Source organism: Seriola dumerili, unplaced genomic scaffold (genome assembly GCF_002260705.1).
Source record: "Seriola dumerili isolate Sdu_G_001 unplaced genomic scaffold, Sdu_1.0 BDQW01000149.1, whole genome shotgun sequence".
NCBI classification, from domain to species: Eukaryota; Metazoa; Chordata; class Actinopteri; order Carangiformes; family Carangidae; genus Seriola; species Seriola dumerili.
The window spans coordinates 12,633,660-12,656,695 of record NW_019174404.1 but is presented as its reverse complement, the minus strand read 5'-3'; the positions used below and the strand labels follow the sequence as shown (position 1 = coordinate 12,656,695).

At 42.8% G+C, this 23,036-nt stretch overlaps 2 protein-coding genes across 2 annotated transcripts; one reads left to right on the top strand and one right to left on the bottom strand.

Annotated features, from left to right (window-relative positions):
* Nucleotides 1-6,614: 6,614 nt before the first annotated feature.
* ap5m1 (adaptor related protein complex 5 mu 1 subunit) lies at nucleotides 6,615-11,327 on the bottom strand. Its single transcript, XM_022750087.1, has 8 exons — nucleotides 11,140-11,327; nucleotides 10,337-10,997; nucleotides 10,018-10,245; nucleotides 9,794-9,933; nucleotides 8,721-8,806; nucleotides 8,495-8,607; nucleotides 8,205-8,301; nucleotides 6,615-8,106 (listed from the first exon to the last, which is right to left on the bottom strand). The coding sequence occupies exons 1-8, from the start codon at nucleotides 11,205-11,207 to the stop codon at nucleotides 8,024-8,026; spliced, it is 1,476 nt and encodes a 491-aa protein (XP_022605808.1). The 5' UTR covers nucleotides 11,208-11,327; the 3' UTR covers nucleotides 6,615-8,023.
* A 97-nt stretch (nucleotides 11,328-11,424) lies between these two features.
* On the top strand, nucleotides 11,425-21,294 carry exoc5 (exocyst complex component 5). Its single transcript, XM_022750086.1, has 18 exons — nucleotides 11,425-11,608; nucleotides 11,969-12,063; nucleotides 13,560-13,707; nucleotides 13,847-14,041; nucleotides 15,472-15,536; nucleotides 15,768-15,796; nucleotides 15,936-16,045; nucleotides 16,206-16,250; nucleotides 16,346-16,486; nucleotides 16,572-16,654; nucleotides 16,762-16,971; nucleotides 17,103-17,250; nucleotides 17,369-17,477; nucleotides 18,391-18,511; nucleotides 18,638-18,724; nucleotides 18,852-18,960; nucleotides 19,157-19,372; nucleotides 20,056-21,294. Exons 1-18 carry the CDS (start codon nucleotides 11,582-11,584, stop codon nucleotides 20,242-20,244), a joined length of 2,127 nt encoding a protein of 708 aa, XP_022605807.1. The 5' UTR covers nucleotides 11,425-11,581; the 3' UTR covers nucleotides 20,245-21,294.
* The last annotated feature ends 1,742 nt before the right edge of the window (nucleotides 21,295-23,036 follow it).

Here is a 23,036-nt window from a genome sequence, read left to right as displayed (position 1 = left end):
CTTTTGGTTTTATAATAAAAGACTTAAAACCCTCATTCACTGCAGAATATTACTTAGTTTAACTCAGGACCATGTGCAAGTGGCTAAATCCTTTATTGTATTGTATTATTATTTAACTATATTTTGGAACATATCTTAGATTTTCCAGTCATTTCTTTGACGCCCATGAAGGGTGCACACATTGCTGATGCTGCTGATAACATATCATTTTAAAAAATATTGAGTTTAATGCTTTAAAAACACTTCTATATATTATAGGCAAATATTTAGCTAGTAATTTTAGACTTAATAAATTTCAATTTGATTATTTTAGGCTAATAAATTAATCAAAAGTAAAGGGCACAGCAATAGGGGGAAAAAGTGAATGAATAAAAAAATATTATTATTATTATTGTTATTATCACAATCTCCATCATTATTATTAATATCATTATCATTATTAATGTTGTCTGTTATGTTGTGATTGCATTTTGTTGCGATTAAATTCACTCTCCACTTGAACATGAAAACATGCCAAATGACCATATGGCCAAGCTGAGACCAATATTTTGATGTTAAAGTAGCTAGATTTAAGATATGCAAACTATTTTTTTTCAGAACTGAAAATGTGGCCGTATAAGAAGCCCAATTATTGTTCTTAGCACCATACTTGTATCATGGCAAGTGTTTTTAGCAGAACCGAGTGGTGTGACTCATACAGTATTAGTAATCTGTAAAGTGCATTGCATTGATTTAGCAGTGATGACTTTGCAGAATTCTCCTCGCTATAATATATTATGCAATGCTTTTCTGTGCTGCACTTAGCTGTCCCTGACACACACACACACACACACATACACACACTGCAAACTGAAAAAGATTGAGAATGATTATTTCTACTATAATTTTTCACAGATACAAACGATATGTGGTAATAAGGCACGCCTATGTGGAAAAAGCTCATGGGACCTGTTTTGCCTGTAGAGCATAACACTGTGATAGGCTCTTGTTGAAATGACTCTCTGGTGTCACATAACATGGTGGCAAATTAAATTTTTAGTCCAAATAGTGCTATTGAGAAGATGAAGGTGTCAGTAAAATCATTTCTCAGTATTTTTGTATCACTCTGTCACACATGCACTCACATTCCCAGGAGTCAAACCACTGTGCTGCCATGGATGCTGGAGTACAGTCAGTGAGGTGAGACCTCTAATGAAGCATTTGCTGAAGTGACAGTTTCAGCTAAAGAGTTGTGGTGGCATTTTAACATATTGAAATAAATGAGCTAGAAGAAACTGAGGAATGTGTAATGTTCAAATTTTAATTCCATGTTGGTCCCTGGCACCCAGCTGGATACTGATAAGAGACGTTAAACAGGGAGGGGCCTTATGTAGTAAATGTAAACTGCTTTAGCCACAATAATATATTTTTGTACACAATCTTATTAAATACTTAATTTGTGGGTATTCAAAATACATGCAGAATATCTAAAGAATTACAAAATGCTGCTACAAGGTCTGGTCATATTACACGATGAATACCAATCAGCATCATTTGCTAAAAAGGGCCCAGCTATCAGCACTTTTAAAAGTAACATGATATGACTAATAGTGTTCCCCAAAAAAAGCTAAATCATTCAAATAATGACAGGAGTCTACAGCCATGCTAGTAGCTCTGTGTGTTCCAATAAGGCACTGCAGTGCTTTGAGCTAAATGCTAACATCAGCATCAGTAATTTGCTCACACTGACAATACTAACATGCTGATGTCTGGCAGGTAAAATGTACAGCCTATCACTTTAGTTTAGCATGTTAGCATTTTTACATTTGCTAATTAACACTAAAGGCAAAGAGTACAGCTGAGGCTGTTGGGACTGTAATTTAGAGACAGTGCCGTTTATAATTAGTTTTGCAGGTATTTGGTCATAAGCCTGATGGTGGCACTAAATGTTCAGGGCTTGTACTTGTGTACAAAGTCATTAAAAAACAAATAGGTCAACTTCATGGTGGCGCTAAAGGAAAACTCAAGGGATCACCTAATTTGATTCATTATTTGGGCACCATGAATGTCTGTAGAAAACTTCACAGCAATCCATCCAATATTTGTCAAGATATAATGGGGAACCATCTAAGAAATAATCACCATGTAATCTGTACCACACATGGACAATCTGCACCAGTAAAAACAAACAGAGGTCACATTTCTAAGCCAACCAATGAGGATACAATGTACAGTAAAGAGGGGGATGATAAAACTCCAGCTTGGCATTCAATACAATATGACCCACCTTCTGTAACAGTGTTTGTCTTCCCACTGTGGTTTGCTGAACACTAGTGGAGTCTCATTTTTCACTCAGTTAACAATTTCCTAAAGAACCTGCCTCATTCTCAATCGTCTGGGCTTTCCAATAGGGAAGGGGGTGCAGGAAAATGACAGGTTCTTTCAAGCATTAACTTTTGTGTTACAGAGTAACCTGTAGGGAGAGTTGCCATAGAAACATTGCTCATTATAATGAGAAAGTCAAGTATGAAGGCAGGGATGGAGGACGCATCAACTCTGTTAACCACAACCAAAAGTGTTTATTGCATTTGTACTTTGGCACCAGACAGAGATGCTTCAGGACAAACATTAAGTTTATCCTGGAAACAGAGAAAGCTGAACAGCCAAATTTGTGGGTGAAGTTATTCTGTAACTTCAAGTTTTTTTTATAGAAGATGCCAAAACTTTTTTAGATTTTCCACATGGGATAGGTCAACAACACCAGTGGACCTACAGTGACAGAACCTCTGTGTGACTGATGAGAAGACACGGAAAAGGTGAGATTATTAATGAATTAACACCCAACTTGAAGAAAGATTCAATAACTTTAAGACTTATCTCACTTTCACTGGAGCAAAAGTTAGTATTGTAGCGTGTCAGCCTTTGGGACAGAGAGCAGGACAATGGGCTCAACAGGCTCCAGACCCAGGTTACGTAGAGTGGCCCCATGTAATAGTCCAAAAGAAGACGGGGTGCAGCTCAAATCCCAATGGACCCTCCCTGGTCTGCCGGTCACCCTGGAGCAGCCACCAGGATCTTTGGGACAGAGGAAGACAATGTTACCTCCACTGAAACAGGAAATAACTCTTTCCTCTCTTTCGGGTTAGTAGAAGTTTGTCCTGTTTGTCCCTAATTTTTCAAACCACTCAGACTTTTATCATTTCATCTCAGACTTTTTACCCATCACTCTGTGTTGTGATACTCATTTTGATACTAGATAACACTGTACGCGTGTGTGTGTGTGTGTGTGTGTGTGTGTGTGTGTGTGTGTGTGTGTGTGCTATAAGAACCATGCTTTGCAGGAAGCCTGCCACAAATGCAAAGTGGCAATTCAAGCATCATTCATTCTCATCCACCACGAAGACCCCAGGTTAGCGCAGCAAAATCAGCTGCCTAGTAGTAGATTATTTACTATAACAGGTTATTCTTGCTGCCTGATTCATATTAGAAGTTTCTCATCTGTTCAGTCCTGTGCTGGGACTCTGGCACGCATAATTTTGCATCACTGTTTCTAACTGGTTGTGATTTTTACCCAGACATCGCATCATTATCTCTCCTCAGGCACTGCAACCACTGGCCCTTCAAATTGGCCACACAATTGCCATGGTAATAAAAAAAGAAAAAAGAAAAATCTGTCCCTGCTGACTGTCCCAGCATCCCTGTCCTCATGCTATTTTGAAACCCAATGAGGAATTTTGATGTCTGTTGTAGGGCAGGGACTGCAGAGATGGGGGTGTCCACCAGTTTTCTACAACCGGCCAGACAGGACTCTCTGGCACCGGCAGAATGATTCAGGTAAAGCATCAGGACAATTTACGGAAGAGATGAAGTGCATCTATAACATCAATAATTCAGATCATATATTTTTACACTGTGGGAAAATTAAAGTGTGCAGTGGTGCTTCAGAGACAAAGAGAAAGAGAGAGAGAGAGAGAGAGAGAGAGAGAGAGAGAGAGAAGATGGGTGGAAAGAATGAGGGAGGCAGCTGTGAGTGTGGGCCCCTCCTGTCCCAGTGGATCTGATTAAAGTGCCGGTGGAGTGGAAAGTAGGGTGGTCTACAGCCATGACTTGCCCTCAATGGGATCTATTTTCAGGGTACAGGGAACAGAAAAGCCCCCTCTATTAGATACACACTCGCAGACACAAAGAAAAGTTTAGTCTTGACAGTCATATGATACTTTTTATATAAGGGTTCACTTTAAATCCACTTCTGTCTATAGGACACAATGTTTACTATGTTTATGTTTAAGTACAAATCCAATAAATCAAGTAAAGTATGCATTTTAATCTACAGGTAAAACGCTTTCCTGAATGTGTGAATGTGTGCTTCTTGCTGTGGTGGAAGTAGTCAGACCCTTTAAGTTAAAGTACCAATGCAACAGTACGCCTATAAAAATACTCTTTTTGTCCTGTGTTGACAATTCTACACAAGTACAAAAGTATTATCACCTAAATGCACTTAAAGTATTAAAAGTAAAAGCAATAGAAGTGTAAGTAAGGAATAGAAGTATAAAGAAGCATAAAATGGAAACAATACCTCAAAATTCTACTTAAAGTACACTACTGGAGTAAATGTATTTAGTCACTTACTTAGTTACTACTTACCTCTGGTTTCTTATGACTCTGGCCTTTCTAGGGAAGATTTCTGGAGGCCCAGACAGCTCTAACTCGACAGGATTATCGGCGTCGTCGAGCTCACCTCCGACAAGCCAGAGAGCAGGGAAGACATAAGGTTGTCTACACAGTCAATGGTAGGAACATAAATGATAATTTTAACAACTGGGACAAAGTCTAACTGAAGTCTAACTGAATGTGATCTATTGATCGTCTGCTTCTTTCATTTGGACATTTATTCGGAGATCCAAATACAGAGGGGATTCAGAGGCTGAAACTTGTGAGGAGGCCCACAGAGAGGGACATCTTCTGGGATGAGACCACAGGAGAAAGTCTGGACCCCACCTGCCTTCTGGAGCAAACACCTCTTCCTCCGATCTCTTCCTTCTGCCGACCCAACAAACTGCTCCTGTGCAAAGCAGCAGATGGGATCCAGAGTGATGGAGCTCAAGGTCTCAAAAACAGACATGAGGAAAGAACTGTTCAACAAACTGGACAAAGGGGAGAGTTTATGGACAGAAATATATCATGGACAGCTGAAAGGGGAATAGAGAGAATAGAGGACAGGGGTAAAACACAGAGAGACAGTTGAATGTGGCCTGAGCCTGGCAGAGGCTGTCAGACAGGGAGGATGAGAGGTACAACAGGGATCTGGGACCATGAGATGAAGTAAGAGCACTTTTTGCATTTAGTTATCTTGATCAGAACAGAGTTAAAACATCAGGTCAGGCAATATGAATTAATGACTTATGGTCAGTGCGTCGTATAGTTGGCAATGCCATCAAATCAACTTGCACTTCAACAACGTCATGATGTTCAGGACATATTCCCTGCATGACTGAGTTTATGGTGCCCTCTACAGGTGACAGTGATACACTAAAGTGAGAAAACTTGCTGTTGTGACAGAGAATCTGATGCTCATTTAGCCTTCCTACAATACTGTCAGCAAACATCCAAAAATAAACTTTATATTCAGTGCAAAGAGTTGAAAGGAATTGAAATCAGTGAGCTTTGAGGCTTCTGCTATATTATTGGACATTTGGTATAGAAATGAGCACAAAAGAATCCTCCAGCATCCAAAGATATCCCATTATATGAGAAGATCTGTGGCTCTTGAAGAATAATTAGACCGAGAACGGGAAACTGCTAATTGCACCAATCATTCTTCAAGTGTTCTCCCCGAAGCTGGCTCTTAGAGGGTGTAGAGAGGCTGAGAGGAACTGGACTCGTACCAAACACCTGAGGCCACAGCGGCCTACAAAAAGCCTGGTCCTCAGGCACGGTGTGTTAGATGAACACTGCGAGGATCACATCACACAGCAGAGGGCTGGACTGGAATTAAATCAGCAAAGATTATCTGGCAGTGGTTCAGTGGAACTATTTCAATAGAAGAAATGTGCAGTGGACTGTTTTAAAGAGATCTGAGCTGTCTAACATGAGCTATATTGTACTCTACCACTGGGTGTCATTATCGGGCTGAGAGACACAGTGAAGTCAGCTCCCACAGTTCAATGGACGACAGCTGTGGTTTTTATAATGGTGTAGTAAATGTTTTGTTACGGAAAATCTGTTGGTATCAAAGATCATTTTGAGCGCTTACAGCTACGCAACCTCATGATGCATTAACATGATTTACGACGATCCACACTGCTGTTTTACTTTCACAAATTTATTTTGGCCCATGTGATGTTTGTGTTAAGTGTTAATTCTTTTCCTGTATGCATGTATACAAGAGTAAACCAGGAAGGAAAAAATTGATGAATCTGAGAAGCACAACAGAATTAAAGGCCCGAAGGTATGGGCTGAAGGCACTGGAGCAGAGCAACACATTAAAACGAGTCCATCTACTTAGCAAGCCATTCAATCAACAAAGCAAAGTCTGCCAGTGAGAGGCCGGTGACTGCAGACTTGAGGAGCCAGACTGACCACATATTGGGATACTGAAGAGATTTGGAGTGGCCAAAGTGTTTCAAAAAAAAAAAAAAAAAAAAAAAAAAACTTCTCCTTTTCCAGTTCGCTAGCCACACACACTGGGCCTTAAAGCCAAATCATCGTGGAGGGGGAGAGCCGAGAGGTCTTGGTGTCTGCCACTCTGTACTGCTACATAAAAAGAAGGTGAAGGATGCCGTGTGAGCAATTGGTTCCAATTGACAGAGGATTGGTCATGGTCAGCCTTCTGAGTGGAAATCCACGTGAGAATGTAGCATTTGGACCAGCAAGGGGCACAAGAGGCCAACAGCAGACAATGAGGGCACTCAGAGGAGTCTGGCTGCTGCAACATAGTGGGGCACAATCTTCTCTGATTTAACCCTTCATCGGCTGGTTATTCATTCAACTTAATACACCGAGATGGAGCTCATGTGGCAGAAATGTAACAGAGTTAGTGAGTAACTCATCATAGTTCAGGTAATATAATGGTAAACTGTGAAAAAGTGTCTGAACCTCAATGCATCTCTTCAAATACTTTCTATATAACTAATTAAAGATAAAGGGAGGTCGACCCTGACAATTGTGTGATAGCAATAAAGATCAAAATCAAACACTTCAAGTTTTACATTAATTGAGTTAAAGCACCTCTGCAACCTTAAGAGGCGACCCAACCATTACCGTCCTTGTGACTTTTTCGCCAATTAGGCAGGTCCTGCTCGCTGAATGGGACCGGCTGCTTTCAAAGTCTCAGAGGTCCAGAGGGTCAGCGCTCAATCAGAGTCTGGTTGGAGAGGCTGTGTGTTTGAACCAACCACTAGTTGACAGGGCGGGGATGGGGTCAAAAGAGGTGGGGGTGAGTGATTGGTCGGGGTAAGGACTCCTGCCAGCTCTAAAAGAGGAGCCTTTTGTAGCCAAAACACTGGCCAGAGCAGCCTGGCCTTTCACAGCCCAGCCGCCCCGCTCCTCCAGGCCCACAACAGCTGATGACAAGGTCCCAGCTGCTAATTATCCGGCTGATGGAGAGTCACTGAAGTGGGACTGTCAGAGCGAGGGGTGGCCCTTGTGTCTGCAGTGGGATAAATTTGAGGGAGGGGGAAGGTTGGGGGATGAAAGAAGTTGGACTACAGGGGCAGGTATTTTTTTTTTTTAAGTAGCTATCCATCGACAAAATCAATACTTCTGCCAGTCAAAGTTTGCACATTGTGATCTGTCCTGAGTGAAGGCAAAAGTGTTTTTACATGTGAATATTAGATAACATGTAAAATATATATAATCCATTTTAGCTGGTCTTTCAGTTTTCTATCATTTGTGACACTCCAGCAACAACTAGACAGTAACAAATGAATTTAATGGGGTCACATATCCAGTCTGGATCACCGAATGTACTCGACAGGGTCCTCAGTCCGGTTACTATGTAGTGACCTGTGCACCTTTCCACCGAGCGACTCTTTATGGATCCATGCTACAGCATCATCTGCCCAGAGGACACCGGAGCGGTACCTGTTGAATTCCATATGAAGTACTCTTTGGATTGAAGTTCTCGTGCTGAGAATATAAGACAGACAGAGCATTTTTTTTTTTTTACTTTCAGGGAACGTGTACACGGCAAAAAACATTTTGATACAAAAACATTGTGAGCTTACATGTTACAATCCGTGGTTTGGCAGAGGAATAAACTTGCACTGAATGCTGGTCCACGCAGCATCCAGACAGCGTCATGTCAGGCACCTTGAAATACAGCTGTGAGGATAACGGTGGATGTGTTAATCACTTAACAACCTAATGATAATAGATCCCGTAGCTGTTGAAAAGTTGTTGCGACATGCTGTAGCTGTAAATGAACAAGTCTGATCATGTGTCATGAGTCCTACAATTAAAATGGTCAATACATTAAGACCAGAGATATAGACTATGACTACACATATTAACTTACTTTGAGGTAAGCTGTAAGTTCTGTGCATAGGGGGTCAGTAGGTCCTGGCGCTGGTCCAGAGAAGGTGATCCTGCCCTCCATCGTGACCTCACGAGATCTAGGGAACTTTTGTCCTGCATATGAGTGAGAGAAATCTACGTTAGTTTCTTTTTCAAATATACAGCTGCAGTTAGACTGTGAGTGTGTTTTTTTTTATTACACTCATGCTGTGGTGCGCAGTGCCTACCCAGGGTCCAGACAAGCAGGTTCTTCTCCTTTGAAACATCCAGTTGTCCAGAGCTCACCTTCATATCCACAACACCCATCTGATCCCTACACAAGACACACACAGCCCACATGCAGACGTTTGTCACAATTATTACAAACCATGCTGAACTTACTTTGCTGCACTTTTCAGTTCCAAAAACTATTATTATAACAATTATTAAATTTCATAGGTTCAACCTCATTCATCTGGGTTTTAAATAAGAGATATTAACACAGAGGCAAGTAATGAAAGCAGATTTGACACAGAAGAACTGTTTATCTTGATTGGACCATTTTTTAAAATTAGAGAGTTTCAGCCTGTAAGAAAACCCCACAGGGACAAATGTTCTTAAAGTGCATTTAATGTGAGAACCTGAAAGTAGAATCGTCTGCTGATATGATAAATGCTAAAAGGGTTTTTTCTGTGTAAAGAGCGAGAGTATTTTATCACATGGTTGTTAGAGATCTAGGTGTTGGAGAAACAATTTATTCATCTAAGGTGAGTTACTTAGTGCACTGTCATGAGACCAGTACAGGTGTTTTGCAGAGAAAACTGTGCAGCTTAAATGAAGATGCAGGAAGGTTCTGTTTAATATTAAATTAAGGCAAAAATTCTCAGCAAAAGATTTAAAAAAAACGATAATCCCTGACGTTTCTTATGTTACTGTAAAATAAAGAATCATCTCATTTATAGTCTTTTTTTATAACAAGCTGGAAGTGATTTCAGATTGTTTTTCTGGAATAACTAGGGAATGTGGACATCAGTACTTAAAAAGATTGTTCAACCTACTTGAAAATTACATTCATTAATTATCCATCTTCCATATCTGTACATTTTGATTTTGAGGCTCTTAAACCAGAATAGCATCCTAAAGAAGTTGATGTTAAAAGTGTTTTGATTGAAGAGACCTTTACTTCTAATTAGCTGGTAAGATCACAAGCTAACTCAAAAGATGACACGGATAATGACGCACCAAACCTCTTTGCTCTAACCGGAAACACAAACTTATGAGTTCTCCCATCAAAATAATTCTCTCCTCTTGTGCTGTTTACCTGTTAAAGAAGGGCAGGTGTGCTTCACAGTACTCAAAGCTATTCTTCACACTTTCATGAAGTTTGAGGGTTACCAACACACGCAGCTGGTTCTCTTCTTCCTTCAGTTGATAGGATCCAAGGAAAGGGGGAACAGGAACCTGTCGATCAAATTGGAAAAGTTAACATAGCAATACTAATGTGTGGAATTAGAAGTATGTAAGTAGGAGTTGTATGTCCTCTACCTGAGATGTGTAACTGCACAGTCTGAAAGGCTCCAGAGGAGGAGAGAAGGGGAATTTATATGGCCCAGAGAAAGCTGAGCCATCATAGTTATCTACACTGCTGGCAGTCAGGATACTAGAATCCAGCGAGGTGACACAGGGATGCACCAGGATGTCCTGCAGCGGAGAACCATTTGGTGGCAGTGTGAGGGTCACTGTCACATTTGGGAGTACTCCCTCCACTTCACACTTTTGAAAGATGAGGGGAAAAAAATATGTTGAATAAAGGAAAAGTTTTACTGTATAACATTATTTGCTTTCCTTTCCACTGTGAACTTACTTTGCACGTCACCGTGCCGAAAACATCCCAGAGGTCCTGTCTGCTCTGGTTGCCATACTGCATGGAGCGTACTGTTTCTATCAGTGCTACATTCACAACAGCCCGACCGCGGTGGAGCCCAGTCTTCCAGGCCGGCTGCTTCTGGTTCCCAGCAGGTGTGGGCATTGTGGGCGTAGCAGGTGCCCCCAGTACTGGCACATCCAGGGGTGTGCCAAGTGGACAAACCTGCAGGAGCACAGAGGGCAGCATTGCCAGGCGAGAGACCAGCCCCTCACCATCAGGCTTACTCCCCGAGCCGAGGAGAAAAGTCTGCAGGCCTTCCAGGAACGTGAGGCCCTGTGAGACTGACAGCAGGTTGGCAAGGGGTGGCCGTGGCTCAGGAGGGACATCCACTAAAGACAGGCAAGCCAGGATAAGAGGCCCTTGTGAGATGGCCAACACCGGCCAAAGTGTCCCCTTTCCAGGACCATCCACACGCAGCTCCAGGGCTGGTGACCGCTGGTGGTGAAGGCAATCATCTCTGAGAGCCACATAAGACTTGTCCGAGTTTGAAAGGCCCAGCTCAGTGAGCAGGAGCTGCAGTACAGTGCTTTCCTCTGGGACTGCTACATATGAGGAACCTGCCAGGCGCTTCGCACGGTGCTCCACGGTGGAAAACCTCCTGTTGGGGGAGACACAAGACATTATAACACACAGCAGCCCGCAAGCAGTGTGACGGCAGAGGTTTTATGACTCCACACCGCTGCTCTATTCCTCTATATTAAAGTTAACGGGAAGTGTATCAATGAGATCAATTATCAAACCTTGAAAAGCGTATCGACACATTTTCTCCCTTCTCGTGAGAAATAATCCACAAAGCACGCACGCTCATTGGTCCTGCTGCACTGAAGTCCTCAATTAATGAAAGATTCTGATTTACACATGTCAATAATCACATTTTGTCCTGCAATTGCTGAATTCAAATATTCCTGGCTGTGTGATTTATACTAACGCAGCGACCAACTTCCTGCTGTTGTTTCATGTGACAACAACCACCAATCAGCCGACATACGCGCTTGCGCACTTGCACGCAGCTATCCCCACCCTACTCTCCCATACAGGAAGCTGGACTGCTAACCAGCTAGCTGTCAACAAAGGGCAAAACTGTACCAAATCAGCAAATCGATGTGGAAGTCGGCGGTGTTGCCGACACTGAGCTCCTTCTCCTGAATTGTATTTCACTACGCCGCCAGCTGAATCTTGAACATGGCGACAACTGCTCAGCTGTTCGAGGTAAAATGACCGGAGCTGTGTTAGCTGTCAGGTTAGCTAGGTTGCTAACTATCGTTAACGGTAGCTTAACGGTACCGTCTTTATCCATCCTCTCAGTGTGTAACTAAGGATTAATAATTACTCACAGGTGGGAACATGTTGGCGTCATGTTGTAAAAAACTAGACAGAAAGCAGGTCGATTACTGTTTATTTAGAGTCCTATAAATCGAGGAAATGACAATGTTATTGGCTGTTAGTTTGCATTGTCCCGTTAACGTCTTACCGGTTGTGTGCTTTTACCAATAATAATAATTTTAATAACTTGAGTGTTTGGCTGATCGTATATAACCAGCAGTACACACATGACTTTCTCTCCCCCAGGAGCCTTTTGACGCTGATGAGTATATTGAAAGGTTGGCATGGAGGACTCCTGGAGGAGGCTCCAAAGGAGGAGCTGAGGCATTTGACCCCAAAAGGTACTGTAGGAGCTTTTTAATAATATTTGCAGCACATATTTCAATTGCTCATGAATGTGAGGCAGTAGCTCAGTGGAATCCCATACCCCAGGTTTTAACCTTGTATAGTGACAGTATCACTGCAAATGTGGTACCTGCCCACTAAATACATTTCTGCGCTCTATCAGTTTAAAAACAAAACATTGGTGATGACAAGTCAAGAGCATTGTTTTGAAAATGAACAACAGACAGATACTTTTCTGTGTAAACTGCTCTCAGAGCCATTGAACTTTATTTTCTTGTATGTAAATTTAGCTGGAACACTTATAGGACAAAATCAGTTCTCAGAAAGATGCTTTGTTCATGAAGTTATAGTATTATAACTTCTTAATATGCAACACAGCTTTTCTACTCCTGTCCACTACCAGTAGAATCATCTCCATAACAATGCAACATCTTGGTATGATTTCATACTGTCCTTCTGGCCTGTTCCACAATGTAATTCATGCCCCAGCTTTTCATATTTTCACCTAGGTTGATTAGATGCTGAGATCAGGTCATGTAATGTTAATTAACCAGAAAATGCCTATCACTGTGCACGTTATTCCAATATCGTACTTGTTGATAACTTCTGAAAGGATCAAGCGCAAAGATGCCCATTTTTGAATTTGGTTTCAGAAAGTTCACTGGAAAACAATTAAATTGATATTAAATTGAAAATCTTTTAATATAAATTATGATTTCTTCATTTACTGCTGCCACTATCAACTTGCTAAATTCTCTAAATGAAAAGGTGTCAGTCCTTTTACACTTACGAAAGCTCATCTTGGTCTCCTCCATGCTCATTTAGTTTTTGATGGTTGGGTTGGAGAAAAACTGGAAATGTCTGTGTCTAAGAATTTTTTTTTCATAGTATTTTTACTGCTTGTTGTTGTGTTTACACTTGGGGACCAAGTTACAATCGTAAGCAAAAATGCCATAACAGTTTAACTGTACTGTAGATCCATCCTGCCTTATCTACTTCCTTCACAAAACTGTTGCCACCACCTCCTCGGAAGCTCTTAGCGAGGAGTCAGAGACAACATATCTGTGGAGGCCACCATACTGTGAGTCACCAGCCAGGGAATGAGTGTCTATTGGGAAGGGATGGGAGATGTCTTTAAGCTGTAGCCAGTGCTGAGGGAATTAGTCAAGAGATTATACACTCATCATTTTGGGATGTTTCCTACTCTGTGAAATGTGGTGCTGACTTAGAACATTTGCTCTGCAGTCCTGATGACACTTAAAATGCAGCTGACGAAGCTGCTAGTTCCCAGAGCTTCTTAAGTCTGGGCACCCAGGAATTAAGCATCCGGTGCTATTCTGTATCTATTAACTATAACTGTGAGGTCAGTGGGACAGATTTAACCTTGTGGTCTGCAGTTACTCCTCAAGAGTAAGAGCAATATTTGTGTGTTTTACCAGATGTTTGATGATTTTTTTTACTGGATCTACATACTTTCTCTCCTTTGTGTTAGGCTGCTGGAGGAGTTTGAGAACCACATAGAAGAGCTGAAGCAACTGGATGAGAGGATCCAGCGGCGGGTGGAAAAGCTTGAGCATCAGTGTCACCGTGAGGCAAAGGAATTTGCCCACAAAGTGCAAGACTTGCAGAGAAGCAACCAGGTGTGTTGTGTGGTCAAATATAACCGGTAACATCAACACTTACCTGAATGTCTTTGAGCTTTAAAATATTTTATCATTAATCACATATCAGAATTTCTTGATCTTTACTCCATATCTCCACTGTTCTGTATCGATTCAGGTGGCCTTTCAGCATTTCCAAGAACTAGATGAGCATATAAGCTATGTGGCCACCAAGGTTTGTCACCTTGGCGACCAGCTGGAGGGGGTGAACACACCCCGGCAGAGAGCTGTGGAGGCTCAGCGTCTGATGACCTACTTCAACGAGTTCTTGGACGGAGACCTACGCAGTGACGTCTTCAACAACCCAGACAAGGTGAGTATGCTGCACACGTTCCTTCCATTCACTTCAGTGGAGGTGTGCGTCTGTGACCATTGACGAGGAGCCCTGCTGTGATACTGCTGGAGGTGAGAATGAACAGGATTAGGAGGTAAACCATCCATATTAATTTGTCAAGTTTATCCCTTTAGTTGGATCCCTCGGCTAATTTGGATTAATAAACTGTCATTTGCTGTCTGACAATAGCTGGCTGATTGACTCGCATGGATGTCAACATGCTCATGTCAACCCTAATTGCATTTACAGTAGGTTGTCTGGGAGCGAGAATTTAGTTGGTCCTCAGCTTTGTGTCGCATTACAGCAGCAAAGAGCTTGTGGCATGATGGTACATGTAAGGGCGGCGATAACATGGATGCTGTGAGATGAGGTGCACACTTTGACATAGTTCCTGCCTACACAGAGGCCATGTTGATGTTAGACAAGTGACCCCTGAAAGTTGGATTTTGCAGTTTTGTAAGTGACAACGAGAGATTGGGATGCTTTAGATTAATTCCTGTTAGTAGGAACATCATTAGTGGATGCAGAGCAGTGAGTCTCGGGGTCAATCCCAGAGACGAGAGCTGGAGATGGAGCTAGTTTTCTGGAGAGGCATGCAGAAATATCTGGCCAGATTCCTTTTCCTGAGCATACCTCCAGACGAGGGGGAAAGAGGAAAGCTGCAAGTGAATAGCTGAAGGGGGGTGGCTTTGCTAATCCTTCTGAAAGGGAGGGCTGGGCCGCCAGCGTGGAGACAAGTGCTGCTAAACCCTGACTGCAGGGAGACGGCTACATTACTTACATGGGATTTAGCTAATCTTAGCTGGGGGACAGATACTTAGAAAACCTTCGCCGAGCAGAAAGGCTGGATCCTCCTCACGGGAGCAGAGTAATGATGTTAGCTGAGGCAGGCATCTGCGGGAACAGAGGAGTTGCGGACGGCGGGCCTTTCGTAGGTCTGGGGCTTTTTCAGCCAGCGTGTATGTCAGGAGGGGCGGGGGGAGGGGGGTTCTCGACAGGGTCCCCTTTTTTTAGACAGATATCCCTGGCCGGACAGATTATTGAAGGCGATTTAGACTCCTGTGGGATTACAGCCCATTCAGAAAAGGCATGCCAATAAAGAGTTGGATGTGCTGCTAAGTCAGGACTGCTGCTGTTGCTGCTGCCGATGCCCAGGTGAGCGCAGCCTGTCTGTTATCAGCTCCCTGTTCAACACGGGGAGGTGGAGGAGGGCTGCTCTAAGATGATGATCCCCCAGTGGAGACACTGCCGGCGGCCTGCCCGCTTTCTGTCTGGATGTCCACCTCTCATGGTCCTGTCGTGCTCTCTCTCTTTTCTCCTCACCTGACATCTCTCTCTCTCTTTCTCTCTCTCGCTCTCTCTCTCTCCCTGACACGCACACTCTCACACACTGTCCCTCTCCCCTTCAGATTAAGGAGGCTGCTGATATCATTCAGAAGCTGCATCTCATTGCCCAGGAGCTGCCATTCGACAGGTGAGTCAGGCATCCTGGAGGCAGCTTTAGACAAGAGCACTGTCTAACAAGGGGAATGTGGTGTATTAGAGGTGTCGACTATTCCTCACAGTGTAAGCCCATTGCAGGAAGTATTTAAGCATCTAAATTCAGTATCAGTATGTTTCTAGAAATAAAATGCACGTTAGCTTTTAACATTAATAGTGAGATGTTATTTGTAATTGTCCAATTTATTGTGTTTTTCTCTGACAGATTTGCAGATGTCAAGGCAAAAATCGCTAGTAAGTTTGTAACAAAACTCATTATGCACCGTTATCTGCACTGCAAAGTCCCTATTGAAAAATACAATAAAAGTTGGCTACAAATGATAATATTATTTTTGTTTTTCTTTGTGTTGTTTTTTTTTGCGTTTCTATCCAGGTAAGTACCATGACCTGGAGCGGCAGTTAATCCAGGAGTTCACCGCTGCCCAGCGCAGGGGTGAGATTGGACGTATGCGGGAGGTTGCAGCAGTTCTATTACATTTCAAGGTGACTTGGAAGGACTTGTTGTCTACATTTGATTTTTGTATATATTTGACATGATTTACAGTCTTGAGAGTGATAATTGACATGGCCACTTGATTAAACATGTTGTTCTGAACTATCGCCACTTGAGTTAAAAGTGACTCCTGTGTCTTTTTTGTACTAGGGCTATGCACATTGTGTGGACGTCTATATCAAGCAGTGTCAGGAAGTGAGTGTAAAAAGTTTCTCTTGTACATCATATTCCACTTTTTGAGGGCCGGAAATATCCACAGTCTCTTGGTTAACCCTTTCTTCTCTCCCTAGGGGGCCTACTTGAGGAATGATGTGTTTGAGGACACTGCAATCCTCTGCCAGAGGGTCAACAAGCAGGTGGGCGAGGTCTTCAGCAGCCCAGAGACTGTCATGGCCAAACTCATCCAGAACATCTTTGAGAACAAATTACAGGTATTTCTGCTGCTTCTCATTTGCTGAGTGTTATGTAGACGTGCCTCATCTGTCATGTTATATTTGACTGGCTTTGTGTCCGCAGGCCCATGTTAAGGAAAAACTGGATGGGACTCGACACTCTGATGTGGAACAGTACCTCAAAAACCTCTATGACCTTTACACTAGGTAATTAACTGGTTTACTTTTTTTTCCTTTTCTTTTTGTTCACTTCCTGTCTACACGGTAACCTTTCTGCTTTTATTTTGACACACTTTTCTTTACACATTCTCCAGGACCACAGCATTGGCCACGAAGCTAACAGAGTTCAACCTTGGCTCAGACAAGCACACCTTCCTGTCCAAGCTGATAAAGAGCATTTTCTCCTCCTACCTGGAAAGTTACATTGACATGGAGAGGGAATACCTTCGCACTCGAGGTGCCATGATTCTGCAGAGATACTATGACTCCAAGAACCACCAGAAACGCCCAGTTGGCACTGGCAGGTCAGTTCTTGGTCGGTTCTCGGTTTGTTTTCACAAAATGCCAGATTATTATTTAGATACTTTAAAAATCTCTTTTACACGATAATAAGATGTAATGCACAAAAATAATCTCAATCTACATTCTACTACAGTATTCAAGAGCTGAAGGAGCGTATCAGACAGCGCACCAACCTTACCCTGGGCCCTAGCATTGACACTCATGGGGAGACCTTTCTGTCCCCGGAGCTGGTTGTTAACCTGCTGCAGGAGACACGCCATGCCTTTGAGAGATGCCACAGGGTGAGGCTACTCTGCTGTGTTTAGCTTGGAGGAGAGGTGTGTACTAATGAAGTCTTTTTGAGAAAAGCAGTTTTGAAAGAGTTATGTATCATCTTTACTTCTGGTTGGGGTGACACAGCTTTCAGACCCCTCTGACCTGCCCAAGAATGCCTTCTCAATTTTCCTGCTGCTGGTTGAACATCTGTGTGTGGACCACATTGACTACGCCCTGGAGATCGGCCTGTCAGGTACATCCAACCAAGCTCATTTCAACCATAATGTCGACATGCTGTTTACATGCTGCTGTGCTGTCTGTGCTTTGCAGAACCTAGAGACCAGCCTACTCTCCCCACCACCCTAAACATGAGACACCTAAAACTAACTATGCCTTCAGGTAGACCCTGTCAGCTCATAACAGCAGATTCTCAGTCAACCAGCTGACAAAGAACAGAACAGAAGACACAATACACAAAAGAAGATGGTCTTTGAAACATCAACTTGACAATGCAGCATATGAGTTGAAACCTTCAAGCCTGTTTCCCTTCAGGCTACATCCAAATCAGTGACTCCACCACCGTTGTTTTGTCTTTGACACCTGAAGGAAAACGCCTGCTGTCGCATCACTTATTGCAGTTAGTTACATGTGCCTACTGTCTATAGCCTTTCACTTTGTCAGGGACTAGATGAAGCTTGTTGCTATGGACACCATTCACTGCTGTAACCAACAGATTTTGTGGTAGTTACCAATTGTAAAAAACATACAAAAAGGTAAACATCCAAGTTACCTCACTGTGAAGCAGGTTGTGTGTCTGGCATTTCTTTACATTCTGTATGTGGCTGTATAATGTGGAGACAGCTTATCATTTTCAGGCAGCTGCAGTGGAACTAAACACGTATTTGGTATCATCCAGTGGTCGATTCATAAGGTACATTTTGCATTGAAGGAATGCATCACTGATGTCGCCATGGTTTGATTACTTTCTCCTCACTGTCTGATGCTGAAGCAGAGCATTACTGTGAACGAGGATCTCTGTTTGATGCATTGTATTCCTGTAATGTCGACCCATAGAGAGCAGGCAACAGCAGGTTTCTGTTCAGTTGTTCTTTTACCTGCCCTCTGGTTTATTGTCTGGATGTATTCTCTCTTTCTTTTATCTACAGCAATTCCTTCAGCAGATGCCAAGAATGCCAACCTGTACTTCCTGGATGTGGTTCAACAGGCAAACTCTATCTTCCACTTGTTTGACAAGCAGTTTAATGACCAGCTAATGCCTCTAATAAGGTCAGTTAAGGGTTAAACTCATATTATTTAGTATTTAGTTATTATATACCTCCTGCCTCTCATAGAGATGTCATTTTTAGATAAAGGGGGTCCTCTGATTATACCTTTTTTAAATTTGTTTCACAGCTCATCTCCAAAGTTGGCAGAGTGTCTGCACAAGAAGAAAGAGGTGATTGAACAGATGGAAGTCAAACTGGACACAGGAATTGACAGGTCAGTATGTTTATAACAGGCGGCAAACTACTGTCACGTGAGATGTGTTTTATCTTTTGTATGTGAAAACTAAAACCCTTAATGGAACAGCAAATAGCGTTTAAAAACAGTGTATTTCTACACATAGAACACTGAACTGCATGGTGGGGCAAATGAAGCACATCTTGGCAACAGAGCAGAAGAAGACTGACTTCAGGCCCGAGGATGAGAACAATGTCATGATCCAGTACACTACGGTAAGACACACAAGGCCTCCACCTCCGAGTTCGCATGCAAAACAAAACAAATCAGCAAATGCAACTTGCAAATCACTTACTGCACATGTTTGGATCTTGTTCTTAGACTAAACATTAAAGTTCCTGAATTTGCCTTTTGTGTTGTTGTTTTGTCAGCATCTTGTGATGTTTCCCCGTGTGTATTTCTGCCCGACAGGCTTGCTCAAAGGTATGCGCCTACGTCAGTCGGCAGGTGGAGCACGTGCGGAAGTCCATGGATGGCAAAAATGTGGACACAGTGCTGACGGAGTTGGGCGTGCGATTCCACCGACTCATCCATGAGCACCTACAGCAGTACAGCTACAGCTCGATGGGAGGCATGCTGGCCATCTGCGACGTGGCTGAATACCGACGATGCGCCAAGGACTTCAGGGTGAGCAGGGGGGCATAGGTCCAGGATGCACTGGTCACAGGGCAAAACATGGTTCTTCCTGCAAAGGCTCTACCTGTGTTTGTTATTGAATAAACTGCTCAGGTCAATCCAGGTGAATGTTATTAGCCTTTGCTAATAAGGACGCCCACTACGGATTGTTTTCATCCATTTTTTTTTTACATTTTTCATTAAATGTTTAGTCTATAAAATATGGAAAAAATAATAAGGACAAATTGCATTGCAAATTCCCGCAGTCTAAAGTGTGTTATTGTCCAGTTACTTTGTGACAGCAGCTGTTACAAGACCAGCAGGGAATTATTTTATTATCATATAATTAATATGATATGGAAAAGCTGCACATTATAATGTAGGGGACACTGGAAACCACAAATATTAAGTTCTAAAAAAAATTCTTGTTGCTTAATTTTCTGCTGATCCACTGATCAGTTAATCGACTAATCCTCCCAGCACTCAAAGTCTAAATGTCTAAAGGATGGCAAAACCTTGTTTTTCAAGCATCGAAGATAAAAAATACAGTTTCTTATGCCTCCTCATGTCCTTTTAGTGCACTAAAGTTAGAATACAAAGAAATCTGTGATCCATCATTTAGAGCCATTGCCATGACAGCCTTACGTGTGTGCTCTCGTACTTGACAGTTGTGTTTTTGTGACTCTGTCCCTCAGGTCCCTCTGGTGCTGCAGCTCTTCGACACACTCCACGCCCTCTGTAACCTCCTGGTGGTTGCCCCTGACAACCTGAAGCAGGTCTGTTCAGGTGAGCAGCTCACCAATCTGGACCGGAACCTTCTGCACGCCTTCGTCCAGCTCAGAGTGGACTACCGTTCAGCCAGACTGGGCCGACACTTCAGTTAGTGAATGATTCACTTCACTGCCCTCCGTCCAGTAACCCATGCTTTGATGAGATAATGCACCTTGAAGATACCCATCCCTGTTTCAGAGAATGCATCGGTCTGGCCCCAGCATACAGACTTCACTGGGATTGCTTTGTACATCATGGAGACAGAAGCTACTACTCCTTGAATGTGGGAAATGTGCATTTTACCAATTTATTTCTCCAAGCTGAAGAAATTTAAATATCTATTGACTTAAGATTTAATTTGTTTTTAATTACTAATCCATCACCAAGCCACATGGCTATGATTTCTGACATATTATAAGTAAATGGACAACCTTGAATTCTGTGCTTATGAAAAAAGGAAATTTTTTTTGATTGTGCCAAATATATAAATTCTGTGGCTGCACTTGTGCGCAAGAATAGACCCTAAAGCTGCTGTAAAGGGAGACTGTCAACAGTCACACTGTTAAGTCAAACATCAGGCCTGCAGTAGCACTGTCTTTTGGGAACAGCTTTCCTTTGTAATGAACTGTAGAGAACAGAGACAGCCTGACCAAGCATGAGATAGCGCTCTGTCTGGCTAAGAGAGACACATGACCACCTCTCTAACCTCTGGGCTCTGACCACAAAGTAAAGGTCAAGAGGCCATCACAGAGAACTGTGATCTGAACTAGAAACAGGTCTGAGACCCTCTCTGGAGGTTTGGGTGGTCTCTTCTTAAGCTCAGATGAATGGTGTGATGGGTCACTGAGTATGTGTCACTGTAATTGCACAGATCAACACTTGCTCATCCAGCGGTGCACACAGTCCAAAGGCATTGTTGACTGGATCTGCAGTGTTTCTGGGTCAGGAGACATTGAAATGTTGACCTCCGATGATTAGGGAAACAAACTAGAGGGGACTTCTTCACACAGGGCTTTTTGGAGGTTCACAGTCACTGTCTTCTGCACTAAGACAGAAGACAGATCATGTCAAGGATGCCGGAAACTGTCTCCTACGCAAAGCTGCTCCCACTGTACTGCTGTTTACCTTAATTAGTGACTCATTAAAAAAGATGTTGCATTTTGTTACTGTCCCTCCTCTAAATATCCTTCATAAATGTGGAGCTGTGAATCAAAAGTTCCTCCAGTTCTCTCGTGAATGTCACTTTCAAAGTGAGATGAAACAGTCTTCCTTTCTATAGAAGTCATCAAGTATTCATGGGAATTCTTGCCACTAGAGTAAAGTTCTTTCTTAGACTTCAGGAAGTGAGCGGAGCCAGAGGGGATTAGATATCTACGAGTTGATGAATTGTGTGCAGTAGTCATGGACTGGGGGAGAGCTGGGGAGATAGAGACGCCTGAGAGCTCAGTTCCAGCTCCGGCTGGTTAGTGTTGTGTAGAAGGTACACACAGTGCTGTGCAAGTTCAAACAACATAATTAATTAGGTTAATATTAATATTATCAATGCCACATAAATTCAATTCTCTCAGCCCTAATCACAACTGGATAGCTTGTAAAAATTATTTTGTTAGGCCCTGATGCAAACAGTGGGTCTTTTCCAAACATTTGAAAACTATTTGTTTTTGCGGCGATTAATGTACGCGGTGCAGGAAGGGGTTGGGGGAGAGGAGCCGGGCCAGGGACGATAACTGGTGTGGAGACGGAGGCAGAGGCGCAGCCTGGCCCCAGGGACTCCCGGCACAGGCACATGGAAGAGGGGGAGGGATGTGTTTTTTGGGGTGGGTGTTTGAGCAGGTGGAGGGGATTAGTAATACTGTCAACACTGGAGAGCTGGATAAGACTGTCCTCTCTTACTCGTCAGTTTGAGCAGCTCTTGCATACACATTCAGACACATAAAGACGCCAACACATACAAACACAGGGGCGTCAGGACAGGAGAGGGAAACTTGTCTGTGGTTGAACTGACCACGGACAAGTTGTTCATGTTCCACCTTTGAGTCCGCTTCTTGTTGAGGCTTTTCCCTGCAGTAGGAGTTTTACTCATTCACATCCTTCCAGGAAACCAACACCACTCAATAAGCACCTGCAGTATACTGCATTTCCCCCAGTCATTCAGATACTAGGAAACCTTCCTAATATCAATATAACAATAATAATATGATTAGCCTTGAATTAGTCCTTGTAACATGACCCCTATCAACATACCTACAGTATCAGTCTGCAATGCGATGCTCTTTGCTCTGTGCAGCACAGGAAAATACAACTGTAGAATTAAACTATGTTCAGTTAACAGTGTCAGTGTTTTTAAGCTACAATGAGGCCACAACCCAAATGTTTTGAAGATACAGAAGAGTGTAAATCACCTGATCTTTACACTTAAATATGACCTTATCATGTGCTGACTCAGGCATCCTGAGTCTGTAAAAACACTCCAGCCTCCATATTCAAGTTAAAATTAAAAATACTGCAACTGAATCCCCTCCTCCCCTTGACCACAGGACACCCTCCTTTATTTACCCTTTTTCATTCATCTCCCTCTCTTCTTCTCCTCTACCAAATCATCAGCCATACTTTCCTGTTTGTCCACTCTTTCTGCACACCCAGTCTGTCCTCCCAACATCCCGTAAATCCTTGCTTTCGGCGCGTTGCTGCTACCCCAAATAGGCCGGCCCTCCCTCTGCCTCCTGGAGCACTGACAATAAAGCATTACAGCAGTCAATCCATGTCAACAACAGCTTTGCTTAATTCCTGCTAAACACGTTTAAACTAAATCTTCACCTAATGATGCATAATGATTTGCTCTTTAGTGTGCCGGCGGCTCATATCAATTTCGGTGGTTTATTTTACCCACCATCAGAAAGATGAC